Source organism: Archocentrus centrarchus, chromosome 1 (assembly GCF_007364275.1).
Source record: "Archocentrus centrarchus isolate MPI-CPG fArcCen1 chromosome 1, fArcCen1, whole genome shotgun sequence".
NCBI classification, from domain to species: Eukaryota; Metazoa; Chordata; class Actinopteri; order Cichliformes; family Cichlidae; genus Archocentrus; species Archocentrus centrarchus.
The window spans coordinates 2,018,645-2,036,377 of NC_044346.1; the positions used below are offsets into that span (position 1 = coordinate 2,018,645).

At 43.8% G+C, this 17,733-nt stretch overlaps 1 protein-coding gene across 1 annotated transcript in view; it reads left to right on the plus strand.

Annotated features, from left to right (window-relative positions):
- LOC115781909 (sodium/calcium exchanger 1-like) overlaps positions 1-17,733 on the plus strand; it is a 32,583-nt gene that overhangs the window by 11,422 nt on the left and 3,428 nt on the right. The window contains exons 3-8 of the mRNA XM_030731849.1: positions 8,016-8,122; positions 9,826-9,846; positions 9,978-9,995; positions 10,087-10,101; positions 14,527-14,595; positions 16,349-16,476. Coding sequence (XP_030587709.1) covers positions 8,016-8,122; positions 9,826-9,846; positions 9,978-9,995; positions 10,087-10,101; positions 14,527-14,595; positions 16,349-16,476 — 358 coding nt within the window. The remainder of the gene's footprint in view (positions 1-8,015; positions 8,123-9,825; positions 9,847-9,977; positions 9,996-10,086; positions 10,102-14,526; positions 14,596-16,348; positions 16,477-17,733) is intronic.

The following is a 17,733-nucleotide window of genomic DNA, read 5'->3' on the forward strand; positions in this document are numbered from 1 at the left end:
CCTCATCGTTGGTGATCAGTGCAACTACAGTATAGGAGTGTCATCAGCAAACTTCACTATAGTGTTGGTGGAATGGATGGGGTTGCAGTCACATGTGAGGAGGGTGAAGAGGGAAGCACTAAGGGCACATCACTGCTCCTGTACTCAGGACCAGGTTTGAGGAGATTTTGTTGCTGATCCTGACATGATGGAGTCCGAGACTGACAAAGTCCAAAATCCATGTGTGAAGTGAGGTGGATAGACCCAGGTTGCTAAGTTTCTGTACCAGTCTTTGAGTGATTATAGTATTAAATTCATTAAAAGCATCTTTGCATTTGTGTTTGGATGCTCTGGGTGGGATAGAGCTGTGTGAAACACAACTGAGACTGCAGCTCTGTTTTACTGTTACATTCTCGATGTAGCATAAAATAATCCTCTCAAAGCACTTCATAACAATGGGAGTGTCACGATGCCAAAGGTTTCAGACCTGAAGAGCAGACTTAGACTATTATTAAAAGTTTTTCCAGGTTTGTTTCCAACCAACAATAGTGGTTATGAGACACTGGGGTTAATTTCTCTGGGAGTTCTGGCAGCAGAGGAGAGAAGTGGTCAGAACCTGCCAGTTCAATCAGGTGAGTGCTTACACTGACCTGGAAGAGGACATTCAGGTGACGCACAGGTGAGTCTGTTGATCCACAGAAAGAGGCTGGCTGTGGGGGTAAGACAAAGACAGGTGGCCAGCTGTGAGTACCAGACCTCCCACTTGAGCACAGTCAATGCTTCAGGAAAATATTCGGCCAAGTTACCACCGTGAAGGTGACAGAAACCAGGCTGGCACATCACTCCACCTGAGGAAAACAGAGAGAAAGAAACCCCGCAGCCTGCCCATCCCTGACAACGGGTTAAAACAATGATCATTGAGAAACATAACTGATATCTTCTTGAGTACCAATATAATGGTGGTGGATTTAATATTGCAGCCCATTTCAGGGAGAGGTTAAAAATGCCCATGAGCACCTTTGTTAAATGGTCAGCAGGTGACTTTAGTGAATGACTCGACACCTTGTACAGTTCAGCTGTTCTATTGATTTGATCTTCCTCAGAGTTGATGCGTCTGTAGGACGAGTGCATGCTCCTCCTGGGCCAAGAATCTCTGAGGCCCTGCTCCCTCAATCTGCTTGATAACACTAAAAAAAAAATGTTCAGGATGTCTGGACTTCACTGTCGTGGCTGATCAGTTGGGGGGCTACTCTTGAAATCTGATGTTCTTGATTCCTCAGCACTGGGAATTGTTATCAAAGTGGTTTTCAGCGCCCTACTCGTATCTGAGGAGAGGGACCATCCAAGCATCAGCACTCAGTTCAGAACCCTGCAGCTGGCACATGTGTAAAGGCCCCATCAGTGCTGAAAGGTAAATCCAGGTTTCAGAGCAGCATGTGCTCCCATCCAGATGCTGTCTTCTTCAGGGAAGGTCTTCATATTTCAGCAGGATGATGCTAAACTGCATCCTGCAGCTATTCCAGCAGCACGGCTTCGTAGTAGAAGAGTCCAGGTGCTGAACTGACCTGCAGTCCAGACCTTTGACCAGCTGAGAACATTTGGAGCATCAGGAGCCAAAAACAGGACAAAGCAGACCCAGGACTGCTGAGCAGCTAGAATCCTCTATCAGACAGAACGGGACAACATTCCTCTCCTAAAGTCCAGCAGCTGCTCTCCTCAGTTCCCAGATGTTCACAGACTGTTGTTAAAGCAGAGGGGATGCTGCACAGCGGGAAACACGGACCTGTAACAGCTTAGTTGGAGCTGAGATTGATTGTAAATCAGTCACAGAGACCTGATGGTTTTGTTGTTGCTGTTGATCAGTGGAGTTCAGGTCAAGTGGATGTAGAGGAAAGATGGATGACAGTGAGCACATAAATGTAACTGATTTCAGCCTCGACAGAGGAAACTGCTCAGCGGGGAATCAGGATGAATCAAGAGCTTGTAATTAAAAAAATGACTTTTCATCTTTCACTTTTTAACTAAATGCGGGTGTAAACGGACATTTCATTAAAGACTGCCACAAGCTGAGCAGAATTCAAACCAAATGTGGATGTCTGAGTCTTTGTGTGCATTCTTTGTGAGGCGTGGTTGGGTTTGTTATGCCTCTGCAGGATGAAGCTTTTAGAGCAGAGAGTTGTTGAAGGAATAACTGCTGCTTCTCTGTCAGGTGTCCTTGTTTCTCCTCCTGAGCGCAGCTGCAGAGATGCTTCCAGCATTTTTCTGTTGACAGGACTTTGCTGATTGGAGTCTTATGTTCCTCATTTTTTAAGTTCTGTATCTGCAGTGAAGCTGCTTCGGTCTTTTGATGAACAAAACTCGACACATTATTTTCTGATGGACTGCTCCTTGCTCTGCCCCTTCAGAAGCTCTGACTCTTCTTCCTAGTTTTGATGCCATATTGTCACCTGGTGTGACCTGGGCACTCCTTCAGGGGTAACATGGTCAGTGACGCTCTGCTTCACTTTGAATGAGCTTTTGATCACATGTCTGAACTTCCTGCTTGAATCCTCAGACTTTCTGACTTTGCTGGTTTACCTTTTTAATCAGTAACCAGCACTGATCACTAAATATACTCAGAAATCAGAATCTAAATATAAATAAATAAATACAAGAATATGTAATACATGAATGTGTGTGTGTGTGTGTGTGTGTGTGTGTGTGTGTGTGTGTGTGTGTGTGTGTGTGTGTGTGTGTGTGTGTGTACAAGAATATAAATACAAGAGAAAAACAGCATTCACACACCAACAGTGTAGTTACATTGGGAGGGTACCTGTTAATAAATACCTATTAATGAATAATGTAATATGTATTGCACACAGATTTAAAGTATTGCAGATCAGGTGGCATTATTAGATGAATGAAACAGGCATTTAAAAATATCCCAGCAGTAACTGTGAGTGATCAGGAAAGTGATCGGAATTATCACATAAAACTGCAGCACTTTTCATTCATATTGAATGAACACAGATTCTTATTGCTGAGCTTGTTTTGTGTGAATAAACCTGCAGCACAAACGTCCACAGAGCTGAAAGTTTCCTCAAACTGACACAAAACAAACTGACCTTGAATCACTGAGAAAAACCCTCCAAACCATCAATCTGCTCACATTAAATAAACATCAGAATGGATGGAGGCCACATTCAGTTTCCATTCTGCCAGTGTGTGCGCACACACACACACACACACACACACACACACACACACACACACACACACACACACACACACACACACACACACAGGATCATCCAATGAGGGCTACTGTAGCCTCCAGCCAAGCCCCCATCACTCAAAGCAGAATAAACCAACTGTGCAGCAGACTCTAACTGTGTCATCATGCTGGATCGTGCAATCCTCTGGTGTCTTCTCACAATTTCACATTATAGTCATTAAAGTAACTTTTAAAAATGTACCACGTACAGTGAGCACAGTGTGTCCTCAGACAGCTGACAGTGGGGATCGCTGCAGATCAGCTGCCAGCTCAGTATCAGCTCAGCTGATACTGAGCTGTGCACTCTACTGGTAAATGTCACACAGGGCATACTATTGAAGTTCAGCCCACCCTTCTCCAGCTTTTCAAAGCTGTTTCTTTCATTTTGGAAGCTGGTGGGGAGTCATACTCCACAGCCTCTTTTTATGCAGAACGCTTTCTTGGCTGTGATTCCACGTTAACCTGATGAAAAACAGTCTTTGGCATATCATACACTATTAGACATAAATTTTTATTTTCTTGTTTGTTTATTTATTTATTATATATATTAAATTAGTTGTGTGTTGGTGAAAGTTCTTAGTTGTTTCTTATTTTTATGAGGGAAAAGTCTTTGTTTCAGGTGATGAGAACTTTTTCAAAAGCTCTAAAATAACCCATGAGGCGCTTCGGGAATCACATATACTGGTCAAGATGGCGGCGCGCACAGACGCAGCGGCTCACGGCTCTTCCTTTCGGTGCTCTTTTTTGTACTTTTTGTATTTCATATTTGTTAGTTTTGGTGCATTTGTCTCTGCAAACAACTGCTACACACGCCAGGATCTTGTGGACATTGGCTACCGGCACAAGATATCAGTATCGAGTGATTTTCACTACACTCATAACATCCCAGACAACATAGCGAGACCGCCGGGGGCTCCGTGGATTGTTATCGGGTCTGGAAGGCGCCGCCGACGGCGGAGGGAGAGGAAGCAGAAGCGGGGCTGCAGGTCCAGCTCTATGCTGAAGCTGAAATGCCAACCACACAGGCCTCCTCTGCCGAGCCTGTATCTCTCCAACGCCAGGTCCATGGTAAATAAAACGGACAACCTAGAGTTAGAGCTGGCTGTAAATCGCTATGTTCGTGACTGCTGTGTAATGATTATCACCGAGACCTGGCTAAACCCCCACATTCCCGATGCTAGCGTGCAGCTAGCAGGCCGCACTCTGCTACGCGGAGATCGGACCAAGGACTCCGGTAAGAGCAGGGGAGGGGGTCTCTGTATTTACGTGCATGAGGACTGGTGTAACAACGGAACAATCATAGACAAACATTGTTCCCCAGACCTCGAGTACATGTCTGTAAGATGTCGGCCCTTTTTTCTACCCAGAGAGCTAACAGTAGTGATCGTCACAGCTGTGTATATAGCTCCCGATGCTAACGTTAGCATGGCGCTCTCTCTCCTGCTGAACGCCATTAACGAACAGCAGCGGGTCCACCCCGACGGTGTTTTTATTATCGCGGGAGACTTTAACAAGGCCAACTTAAAGACTGTACTCCCGAAATTCCACCAACATGTCAAATGTTCTACAAGAGGGGAGAACACTCTTGACCATGTTTACTCCAACATTAAGCACGCTTACAGAGCCAAACCCCTCCCCCACCTCGGCCAGTCCGACCATCTTTCCCTGCTGCTCACCCCAGCATACACCCCCCTCAGACGGAGAGCCAGGCCTACTGTAAAAACCATTACAACCTGGCCTGAAAACGCACTCTCCGACCTACAGGACTGCTTTGCATACACAGACTGGGACTTATTCAAACACGAGGACCTAGAAACATTCACAGGGACGGTACTGGACTACATTAAGTTCTGTATCGGAAATGTGACTGTCAGCAAAAACATCCGGGTTTCCCTAACCAGAAACCCTGGATGAACAGCCAGGTCCGTTCACTCCTCAAAACCCGTGATGCTGCCTTCAGGTCAGGCGACAGAGCTCTGTACAGTGCTGCTCGAGCTGACCTGAAAAGAGGAATTAAAAAAGCCAAAACGGACTACAGGAGGAGAATAGAGTCCCATCTGTCCAGCAATAACACACGGGAGGTGTGGCAGGGCATTCAGAACATCACAAACTTCAGAGGCTGTGATGTGACTGCAGGAGACCTGAGTGTGTCACTAGCAGAGGAACTTAACTGTTTCTTTGCTCGCTTTGAGATGCCTCAGGACCACCCATCTGCTCCAGTCCTGCCCCCCCCACCAGGCTGCACCCCACTCACTGTCCAGGAGCATGAGGTACGGCGCGTGCTCCTGGCAGTGAACCCCAGGAAGGCTACCGGACCAGACAGAGTACCTGGCAAGGTGATCAGAGCGTGTGCCCACCAGCTCACCCTGATTCTCACCAGGATTTTCAACCGCTCCCTGGCCCAAGCAGTCATCCCCCCCTGCCTAAAAACAGCCACAATCATCCCCGTGCCCAAAAGGTCATCTATCACCAGCCTAAATGATTACCGCCCTGTGGCCCTCACACCAGTAATCATGAAGTGCTTTGAGAGGCTGGTTCTCCAGCACATCAAAGACCACCTGCCCCCCACTTTCGACACCCATCAGTTTGCATATCGTGCAAACAGATCCACAGAGGACGCCATCGCTGTAGCTCTCCACTCTGTGTTGAGCCACTTGGAGCAGCAGCAGAGCTACGCTCGCATGCTCTTTGTGGATTACAGCTCAGCGTTCAACACAATCATCCCGGACATTCTCACCACCAAACTGCACACCCTGGGCCTCCCCCCTCTCACATGTTCCTGGATCAAGGACTTCTTAACCAACCGGCCCCAGACTGTGAGACTTGGCCCCCATCTCTCCTCCATCCGCACACTGAGCACTGGCTCCCCACAGGGCTGTGTGCTGAGCCCCCTCCTGTACTGCCTCTACACCCATGACTGCAGTCCGGCCCACAATAACAACCTCATCGTCAAATTTGCTGACGACACCACAGTGGTCGGACTCATCTCGAAGGGAGATGAGGCAGCTTACAGAGAGGAGGTCTTGAAGTTGACAGCCTGGTGTTCAGAGAACAACCTGGTACTGAACACCATGAAAACCAAAGAGATCATCATCGACTTCAGGAAGCACAGGACTGACCCAGCTCCCCTCTACATCAACGGCGAGCATGTGGAGAGGGTCCACACCTTCAGGTTTCTCGGTGTCCTCATCTCTGCTGATCTCTCTTGGTCAGATAACATCACAGCTGTTATCAAGAAGGCTCAGCAGCGACTTCACTTCCTGAGGGTCCTCAGGAAGAACAACTTGGACTCAAACCTGCTGCTGACCTTCTACCGCTCATCCATTGAGAGCCTGCTGACGTACTGTATCACAGTATGGTACGGCAGCTGCACTGAGGCAGACAGGGTCAGGCTTCAGAGGGTAGTCAAGACAGCACAAAGAATCGTTGGCTGCCCTCTCCCCTCCCTGATGGACATCTACACCTCCCGCTGCATCAGCAGAGCCAGGAACATCATCAAGGACAGCTCACACCCTGGCTTTGACCTGTTTGACCTGCTGCCCTCTGGCAGGCGCTACAGGTGCATCAAAGCCAGAACAAACAGACTCAAGAACAGTTTCTTCGCCAGAGCAATCACCACCCTGAACTCTCACACTCACCCACTGTAACTGTGCAATATTATATTATTCATACTGAACAATATCTGACATTCCTATATTGTGTAATATCCAGTATTCATTCACTAGTGCAATATTCATTCACCAAGTGCAATATTCATCATCTTCATTATTATATGTATACACATATTTACTTTTCTTACAATGTACAGATGCACCAATGTAGGTATATATTTTTATACATGCTATTTTTTGTATATTTTACACATTGTTTATTTCTGTATATCTCTTGATTATATTGATCATACTAGATTATAATATTTTCATAATATTTTTATTTTAGAGAGTTTGATTTTCTGTTACATGGCACTGAACAGGAGTGGCCCTCCAATCTCATTGTACATCCTGTATAATGACAATAAAGGCATTCTATTTCTATTCTATTCTACATGACCGTTTCTTTTTAATAATATATGTTTAATATATGTTCTGCCCCAGACATGTCAGGAGAATCTGCATTTCTTTCACTGTTATGCTGATGACACTCAGGTTTATGTGGCAGGACCAGCTTTTGGGTTCTGATAATGAAACTACCAGGCAAGAAACCTGGAGGGACTCTTTTTCACATTTTAGCTTCCAGGCTCATGTGGGGTAAGCCTTGACTCCCTGAAGCCTAAGTCATCACTGGTCCTAAACCTAACCCAAAATGGACTAAGAAGAATGCAAGTAGCTTTTGAAGTGTGTCAGGTAGAATGATTATCTTCTTTGTTCCCTGCTCACCAAGAGCTTGGAGGACATAAAAAAAGAGAAGTCACTGCGTAGACATCACTGATGATATCTTAGACCTCAGAGGGCTCCGAAAACTGCTAAACTACAGCCTTGTCTTTCTCTTAGTGACACAGAGATACAGGCTTTAAATGCTGCATAAAAGGTGTATTATGAATAAAGTTTGATTGTCTGCCTGATGTCTGCGCTCAGGTAGGGAGGTATGGAGCAGTGCTGCCAAATAGGAACGACTGACAGAAGTGAGGTCATGCAGCCATCGTCTGCTGCGTTTCCAGGAAGTGTTTCTGTAACTGTCGCAGTCATCTCACTTTGTCTGTCGTGTTTCCTTCCCTTCATCACTCTCGGGCTTCTGCACACTTCTCCCTCTGCAAACTTTCTGTCCGCCTGTTTTTCTGTTTCAGCAAAACGATTCGGATAAATATAATCGATGACGAAGAATACGAGAAGAACAAGAACTTCTTCCTGGAGATCGGAGAGCCTCGGCTGCTGGAGATGAGTGAGAAGAAAGGTGGGGCGGTGTCGCCTTACTGTACCCTGACCCTGCCTGTATCACCAATGACCTTTGACCTCTGTTAGCCCTGTTGGCTTGGTGTTTAACGTCACGATGAATCTGGAAAAGTTTTAGTTGAGCTCATGTTTTAATAATCTGAGCTAATCCTGTGAATCCCTCCTCCCTGCAGGCAGATAAGGTGTTTATTTGTGTGTGTTTGTGAACTAATGCATGACCCCTGACCTCTGACCCCCCTCCCCCCCACAGGAAGACCATAGCCATTAGAATAATTGATCACGAGGAGTACGATAAGAATGCCAACTTCTACGTAGAGCTGCAGGAGCCATATTGGAACAGCAGGAGATGGACAGGTGTGAATGGCACCTTAACTTCTCTGATGACCTCTGACCTGTCTTCCTTTGCCTGTCTTTGTGCAGTTTGCCTTTGCTGCCATCAACCCTTTGCCTTCAGCTGGCCTCCTATTGATCAGGACTGTCACTGACTTATGATGTTGTGAGATGATAGGAGAGTTTCACTTTATTTATATGCAACATAGACCCAACCTGGACAAGTCAGAGTGCTGATTTGGGCTGTTGAATAACATTTGGTTACATTTGGAGATTCATTTATTATTTATTTCTTACTTTTTGTATGAATGAACAGTCAATATTTTTGCAGCCTTGAACAGTTCGACACTCAGAGTTTGAATTATTTTATTAGAACTTTTGAATCTTTGGTGGCAGTTTTTATCTGCTTTGTGCTCTTAGAGGCAACAGTACCATGAAGTCTCAGATACGTGCATTGTGCCCTTCGGCTTCGGTGCCGTGACAGAGCATGTCTATGGCAAAAGTGAAGTCATGACTAGCTCATCAGATATGGAGGCTTGTAAAGCAGCATCTGTCATCACTTTTAAATGCACTGTGTGAGCGTCATTTTTGAGATTGCAGGGTTAATGATGTGTAGGGGCGTATATTCAAGTCATTTTTGGAATCAAGCCTGTGTATCTGCCAGCAGCAGAGCAGCAGTGTTTGAAGCCCTCAGATGGGAACGTGCTGTAATGAAGCAAACTGGGCGTTTTGTGGTGTTAGCGTGACTCTGGACAGATTACAGTGGCTAAAGATGTGGAGTCTGTTTGTTCTCCCAGCGCTGCGTGTGTGCACTTGGTCTTCTTATCTTAGTCCAGGAGACCTGCAGAGGGAGATTTTCACTTCCTGATTAATAAATAAAAGTAAAAAAAAAAAAAAAGAAGAAGAATGGACATATTAGGACCTGTTGCTACAGATCTGGACAGATGTGGACACGCTGGGGTTAGGTCACATGTGTTGTGAGTAAAAACCAGGTGGAGAAGACTATTAGGTGCTTTAGGACAGGACAAACACACTGGATTTGATGGGAAAGCTCTGATGTACCAGGTTTAGGAGGACAGGTTAGACTTTCATATTAAACCTGCCCACGTCTGTATTAATCACAGATTTAACATTAAACTAACAGCTCATGAACTGTTAAACCATCGTCAGTGTCCAGCATGTTGGTCCTGCAGCACCTTCTGCAACATGAAGTCCAGATTCAGGACAGGTGTGTGAGGTCCAACCTGCCAAAGTCAGCAATTCAAATGAAAACAGGAAATAAGTGCAGATCTTAGGTGTAGTTTTGAGCTCCCCTTTTGATTTTCACCGCTTGTGTTTTTCTGCTTCATGTTTCTCTCTCTTTCTTCTCTTCAGCTGTGTTGCTTCAGGAAGTTGGTAAGCTGGTTTCTTTGTCCCCTTCCTGTCCTGCAAACTGTTTATGTTTGTTACTTTCATGATCGTTAAGAAATGTCACAAAACCAAATCACAAATTCTGACTTCCTGTTTTATATTTTCTGTCCTTTCAGGTGGATTCGTTAAGACAGGTAGGGCGAACACAACAATGAAATAATTAAGATAGGAGCATTTACTGTATGACTTGTGTTAATTTGTGCTTTTTGTGTGACTTTTTGATAGACAAACTGCTGTGTGGTAAGACACCTCTCAGTGGTGTAAATGTTGGCTTTCAAAGTGCATCAACACTTAAAGCAACATGTATGATTGTCCTGTGAAACTCTCCTGCGACTCTCATTTATCAGGCTATCTTTAAACGTCAGGCCTCTGATCTGAGGTTTAAATAATTCCCAGTCTCCTTCCCATACTTTAGTTCACCAACAGGCAACTCCTGCATGTTCATCAGCTTCAGGCTGGAGATGCGTCTGTGCTTCACTGTGTTCACCAGCATACGATGGCTGCCTCGCATATCCTAAGTGTATTTGGAGAGTTGGTCATGTGGACGTCTGCGTGGCCTCCAAAGTGCTGCGACTGTGTGCAGACTTTACAAGACAATGCAACACATTATGCATGAGTCATGAAGGCTGACACCGAGTGGGTTTCATGCCTACCTGTCTGCAAGGCTTCACCGCAGCTAATTGGGGAGACACCGAGATCTAAAAGTGGCTAATGGTATGCAGCTCCTGAATTGTAGCATATGCCAGCACTGCAACGGCCAGCCAGTCGGTGCTTTATGCCGGTGCTCCAGGAGCGATCTGCCACTACTGACAGACGGCAGCTTCAGCCTGTGCATTTTTGGGGGTCGGCCTCATTAGACCTCTCTGTTAACACTTAGTTTGTGCACAGGATGCAAGGTCATATGAGTGTGTGTCATTCTGCATGCACACAAATCTGCATGAGGGGCACTAAAAATAACATTTAACAGTCATGCCATAAATATTTTATCAAAAATACGTATCTTTTCATTTCTACTTTTGACAAAGTAGCTCAAAAACTTTGCATTATATAAAACATGAATCCGCTGGGCTCCTCTCATCTGCTTGGTGACAGCTTTAGAAACGCCTGATGATGAAGCTTCAGGCTGACATTCACACAGATGCAGCAGCTTATAGCCGGGTTAACCTCTGCTGATTTTTTATTTATTTATTTTCCTTTATTTTACCAGGAAAATCCCACTAAGATTTAAAATCTCTTTTACAAGGGAGTCCTGGCTAATATGGTTAGCCGAAAACCCTAGCAGGCCTGATTAGTCAAACACAGATTATGAGCTCAGTTATACTCTAAACACTTGAACCACATTATTAAAAGAGCTTTTTTCTTTGTTTATTTGTTTTTTTTTTGTTTTTTTACAGTGCACATAATTTGGTTTGTAGGCCACAAATTCAAAAGTAAGATAATTTAAATTAATGTCGAGGGTGGACTTATGCTACTTTCCCACCGCTGAGGAGCCAGTTCGCGTGCTGGTTTCAATGAATCGGTGAAACGCTTAAGAACGGGCCCGCGTTTCCACTGCGTTTCTGTGAACTGCTCCTTTACGTATGAGTGTGGGCGGGTCCTCGTCTGGACATGGAAGCCGAAGCGCACAAACGTGGGAGAACACGCTCTCCTTTCTTGTGCTGCAAATACGTTTTACGGTCCAAACCAAACTACTGCAGCATCTGTGTGCAGCACAGAGGGAAACACAGACAGCGATTAGAGCAAGACGACAAGTACGCACTTGGTTTCCTTTTATCTGTGATATGAACCGATACAAAGCAGCAAGTTCAGCCTTAGAGCCCAACCTAATTCACAGCCGTGAAAATCGCTTCGCTTTTATCATGTAATACACATGTAGAAAACTTGATGTTGAGACGGCAGAGTCACGCTTTTCTGCTGCTTTTGTCACGCATTCTTGGTTCAAGACCAGCTAGTTTGGGGGGCCGGAATTGAACCCGTTTTTCGGCTGAGCACCGAGTGTTTCGGCAGTGGAAAACCCGCCTAACAGTTCAAATAAAGGCACCAGCCCTGGAACCCTGTTGGTGGGAAAGAGGCTTTAGAGAAGTTCAGCAGCTGAGCCTTTAATCGGTATTTGATTAACTGGCCACTTTCAGTGAGCGGCTGGGCATTGGCCACTTTCGGATCTAGGCACATTGGCTAACTGGAGTCCATGAGCTGGACCTCTGGACCATGTTTGTACTGTTAGAGCCTTTGGAGCATTTTTAATGTAATTCTCTGACCAATAACATGGCTGCTGTGTGCTTACTTGGATGGTCTGTTAGTCCAATGAAGCATACAGTAGCCATGTTATTGGTCAGAGAATTTTGCTGAGTGAAATTCTAGTAAAAAAAAAAAAGACAATATGACACCAACCTAAATGCTAGTATCAAGGCATCAGAATTCAGAAATCAATGGGTGACATCATGGTGGCTGCCTCCATCTTTTATATACAGCCTATGTTTGGCCTTTGAAAACATGCTAACAGACCAAGTGTGCAGTTACTTTATCTGGATGCTGTGCGGATCCCATATGTTGAAGTTCTGTAAATGGTCTGAGCTCTCCAGTAACTCGTGTTTGGTAAATGGGAGCCTGTCTTTGGTATTATGTTCAACCTGAGACATAATACAGATGAAAACATCTGGAAACAGATTACATTCATTCAGAATTCACAGCTCTGCCGAACTTCTAAAGGGCAGTGTGAGAACATGTGTGTTCCTTACAACCTGTGTTTGGCAGAAGTTCCTGTAAGGTCCTGCAGGACCAATCCATTAACTTTTAATTAAAAGCTTCCTGAAGGAACCTTCAGAGTGTCCTGAGCGAAACAGTCTTCTGTTTGAGAGGCTCAACAAAACCTGGTGGTTCATATTCCTAAAAGTTTCTTGGCAAGGTTGGTTGCAGCCAACTGCTTGCAGACTGCGATTGTCCAAACTGAGGAGATCCGTGTACACGTATATCTTCTGATTCTTTAATACATTGAATGCTTTATATGAGAATTCAAGTGATTTAGACCTGTTTCTTCACAAACAAACACAGCACTATCACTAGTAACTTAAGAACAGGTGAATAAACACATTTTCAATTAAATTCAAGTTTATTTATATAGCACCAAATATCAGACAGTTGCCTCCTAAGGCAGGAATAAAGTTGAAAACACAAAACCTTAGCACACAAAACAAAACCTCAAAACAGCTTGCAGGTAAGAAGTACAACAACACAACAAAGAACTGAGGGTTTAAATACACACAAGGTAATTAGGGAGAGTGGAGACAGCAGGGAAGAACAGGTGAACCAAATAAGACTAATGACACAAGGGAAGCAGAACTGAGGCTGTCAAAATAAAACAGGAAGTGACCAACATGACACACACTTGACAAAACAGGGAAGCACAAACACAGGGACAAAACAGACACTGGAACACAGAGACCCAAGGGAGACAAGAACAAAGAGGATCAGGAATAAAATATAATAACTACAACTATAACAAAGTAGGGTTCAAAACCCATAAACAAACTCAGAACACAGAAGAAATATAACAATGAAAGAACCAAAACACAAAACACTGGGCACACAGCCCAGGACCATGACATCACATCCCAAATCTGCAGAAATCCCTGAGCAGGACATGCAGGTCTGCCTGTCAGCAGCCTGTCTAAGTGTTAGTGTGTGAGAAACAGCCCACAGAGTGCTGACAGTGATTCTGCTACAGGAACTGAAATCTGCGCTGCACTCGTCTTTGTCACTTGTAGAAAATCAGGCTCTGGGAGCTTGGTAGACCAACACTCTGCTATGATGCTAGCTTTGTGCCACAATCATAGACTGTATATAAAAGAGGTAAGCATGCAGACGTTACATGTTCACAGCAGTGAATTGTTTCTGGACCGAGCACATTCTTACCAGTGTTGCCAACTTTTCTGTAAGAAAAGATGCTAGAAGTCACTAAATCATTATGGGGTGGGGAGTGTGTGTGTGTGTGTGTGTGTGTGTGTGTGTGTGTGTGTGTGTGTGTGTGTGTGTAGGGGGGCTGTCTCCAAAAGTTACAGAAAGTCGCCAAAATCACTGGAAAAAGTTGCTAGATTTGTCACTAGTGGCTTTTTGGGGGAAAAAAAATGTTGCTGAATTTAGAGTCAAAGTCACTAAGTTTGGTTGCACTGACTCTTACAATCTTCATCCAATTAAAATTAGAAATAATCACCACTCCTCAGAAGACCCCGCATTAGCTGAAGCAAAGTGATTGTTAATGTTAATAAAATGCAAATAATTAAAGTGGTTATTTAGTGCATGAAGAGACATTAAGCTAACTTTTCAATCAATCTGCACTGGCTGAAGTTTAACTAACACTCATTAATGAGAACCAACACAGGACCATAAATCCAGATTCAGCCTTTTGACCTTCTAAGATGAGGCAGGGATGATCAGCAGTGTCACATTACACAGATTTTCATCATGTTTTTCCAGTTTGTTACAGATTAAAAAAAAACAAATCTGACAACACACAAACTCACAGAGTCCGTCCCGCCGAACAGACTCACATTAAACACATAAACCTTCAGTTTTCAGCACACCTAACGGTGTTCTTAAGTAAAGTGCTGGATGGAGGCTGTGATGTTTCAGGCGTGTTCTGGTTTCAGTTTCTGTTCACCTGTTCAGGCAGAGACATCTACAGGAAGGTCCAGGGACGAGACCACCCCGCTCCCACCACCATCATCACCATCACAGGTTCGCCCATCATCAGACTTTTTGTAGAATTCATTTTGCTGTGCTAATACTGCTAATTTTACTGTGTTAATGCTTACCACAATACCATCATTTTGATCATTAGGTTGAGTCAGATTAATTTTTGTAGGACTATTCAGACACAAGGTCATTATGCACACATAGCTTTTTTTTATCCACACGTAAACGGTATTTTGGGTCACTGAAAACAGAACTTTGGAAAAACTCTCGCAACATCAAAGGTGTGTTTTTATATCAGACTGTGCACCGTGTTATTGTTTGTGGGCTTTTGATCAATTCAATTCAATTCAATTTTATTTATATAGCGCCAAATCACAACAAACTGTCGCCTCAAGGCGCTTTGTATTGTGGGTAAAGACCCTACAATAATCAGCCGGCATTACTTCACAGTTAGGGTTATATCGCCACCTGTTGCCTTCGCAGCACTTGAGATTGTTTTATTGCATTTTCATGTAGATGGAGATATTTTTTCAGAAAAATCCCAGATTTTAAAAATGCCCGTCTATGTGTGGACATAGTCTCAGAGTGCTTTACAGAGGGACAGAAAGACATTTAAACATATGCAGCATGCACAAACAGTCAGGATAGAAATATAACACCAATAATTAGAAACACAAAACAAACAAGACCAGAGCTGTTGTCACAGATGTCTAGCTAATGTGTCCTGTGAATCCAGCTGTTACAGCCTTGGTCAGAGCTATGTCCCCAGCCTGTTTTACTCTTTAGAGCAGTGATTCCCAAAGTCAAGAGTGCTGTGGCCCACTTAAAACACAGAAAATCCCATGGGGTCCCCTCCCCTCCAGTCCGTCTGATAGCGCCGGCCTGTGAAATTTTCCTGGCTAGAAGCCTGCCTTTACTCTCAACAAAATACAAGAGAAAGTGATGCATTTCCTTGAAAATTTGATTCAAAAATCATAAACTGCTAATACTGCCCACTCATATGTAAAGGGCTAATGCCAATATGTGACCCACTCACCACTGGGACACAAACTTCAATACCAGAACAGTAAATTTAGGTCAGAGTAACGAGCAATTTCACAAACTAATCACCTTCTATTAACAGTTTTAATTCGCTTTTTGTATAAATAAATATATTTATGTAGATATGTAACTGTACATACTTGTGAGTAATTTCACACTGAATTTCTGTTATTACTGCGGCCCCCTGCAGTACCTTTGGGAATCACTGCCGTAGACCATTTATTGATCTAATCAAAGATTTAGATGTCATCTTGAGGAATGTTAAGCAGTACCTGAGATATATCCGACCTGCTCTGTCAATAATCACGGTGCCAAAAGGAAAATTTTAAATAACAAAATCTGACTGAGAAAAAGAACCAACTCCATTCAAAATAAAACATCACAAAAAGGCGTGTGCTATAAATAGGTGGCTGTAACTCAGGAGGTAGAGGAGGTCACTTACTAATCGGAAGGTTGGCGGTTCGATCCCTGGCTGCTCCAGTCTGCATGCCAAAGATACTTAACCCCAGGTTGCTCCCTGATGCAATTGTCGGAGTGTGAATGTTAGATAGAAAGCACTTAAGCTTAGAAAGAAGTGCTTGTATGAATGTGTGTGAATGAGGCATGCTGTGTAAAGCGCTTTGAGTGCTCAACATAAAGTAGAAAAGTGCTCTATAAGAATCAGTCCGTTCATAAATAGCTGATCTATCAAATAATAAAGTAAATGAATCAATTGGTATTGAACCTCCACCCTAACATGTCCTCTCTGACTCAGAGGAAGATGCTGAGGAGCCTTTGACTAAGAAGGAAGAGGAAGAGAGGAGGATTGCAGAGATGGGCAGGCCAATGCTGGGCGAACACGTCAAACTGGAGGTCATCATCGAGGAGTCGTATGAGTTCAAGGTAGAAGTTTCTCTCTGTGTAGTGTGAAATATACGAGGCACTTTCAGACTAAATCATTCTGGGGAGCACTCTTACCATGACTACTGACTGAGAGAGCGAAGGACTTTTACATATCTAATGACTAGAGAGCACCAAACCTAACCAGGAGCTGAAAAAATACCCCAAAAACGGAATTCTAAGAACTTTGATAGTTCCTGCAGTGTGGAGGCACAAAAATGAGAGACTTCCTCCAAGAGTGATTAGCAGTATAAAAAGGTTCCTTCAGTCTGAAAGAGCCTAATGACTCAAATCTAAAGGAGACTCAGAAACTCTTATTGTTAGATATTAAGACTGATGTTAATCAGTTAGCTTAGAAATCACCTACCAGAAAGTCCAGTCCCTACATTATGCCTTTACAGTGTCACTGGTTCAATACATTACCCTACATATAACCACAATAAGTCACGTATGTATGCAGTTAGCACATAGCATGTTTGTCTGTGGCCAGAAACATATGTATGTGGATTTTGTTCCCTTTGAACCAAGCTTAGCTGCTGGCTTTAGCTTCAAATTTACTGAACAGAAAATTATTTGAATAATTTAATCAAGAGAAAGAGGAATAGCTGGAATTCTAGCACATCTACTCATTTATATGAAATTTTCATCCATCAAATGGCCACAAGTTCAAATGCATGTTAAATAATAAGGCTTCTGTAGACCAGTGCTGGCTTCTCCACAACTCCACGAAGTTCAAAAAACAACAACATTCAAAAATTTCTTCAAGACTTTTTGTTCATTTTTTTTTCTTTCTGATTGAATAGTAGTGAGTCAGCTGCTTCAGTCACAGAAGTGAAAAGCATGAAGTGTCTTGGAGACCTTAAAGGCAGCATATGTTGCCACTTGTGTGCTGCTGAACGGTGGAGAAACATTCAGAGCTGGAGTTTTATGTAAGATGCAAATGTCCACCACATTCAGATTGGTCTTTAAAGACTCTTTAGCCTGAAACTGTCTGTAGTGCAAAGTGCTGCGTAAATCAGATTGAGCCCATGTGATGTGTCATCATGTGTCTGCCTCCTGCCCACTCTATCACCCTCACCAAAATCAAATAATTTCCAATACTGAGAGAACATTTGAAGCAGGCGTTCACCAGCAATGTGCTACATGTGAGACAGGGTAACTGTGGGAAATGTCCCCACTTCTTTCAGACAGAACTTCAGTTAATGGCAGAATGGCATTTTTTGATATGAAAAAGTATTTCAGTATTCAGCATCAGATAGA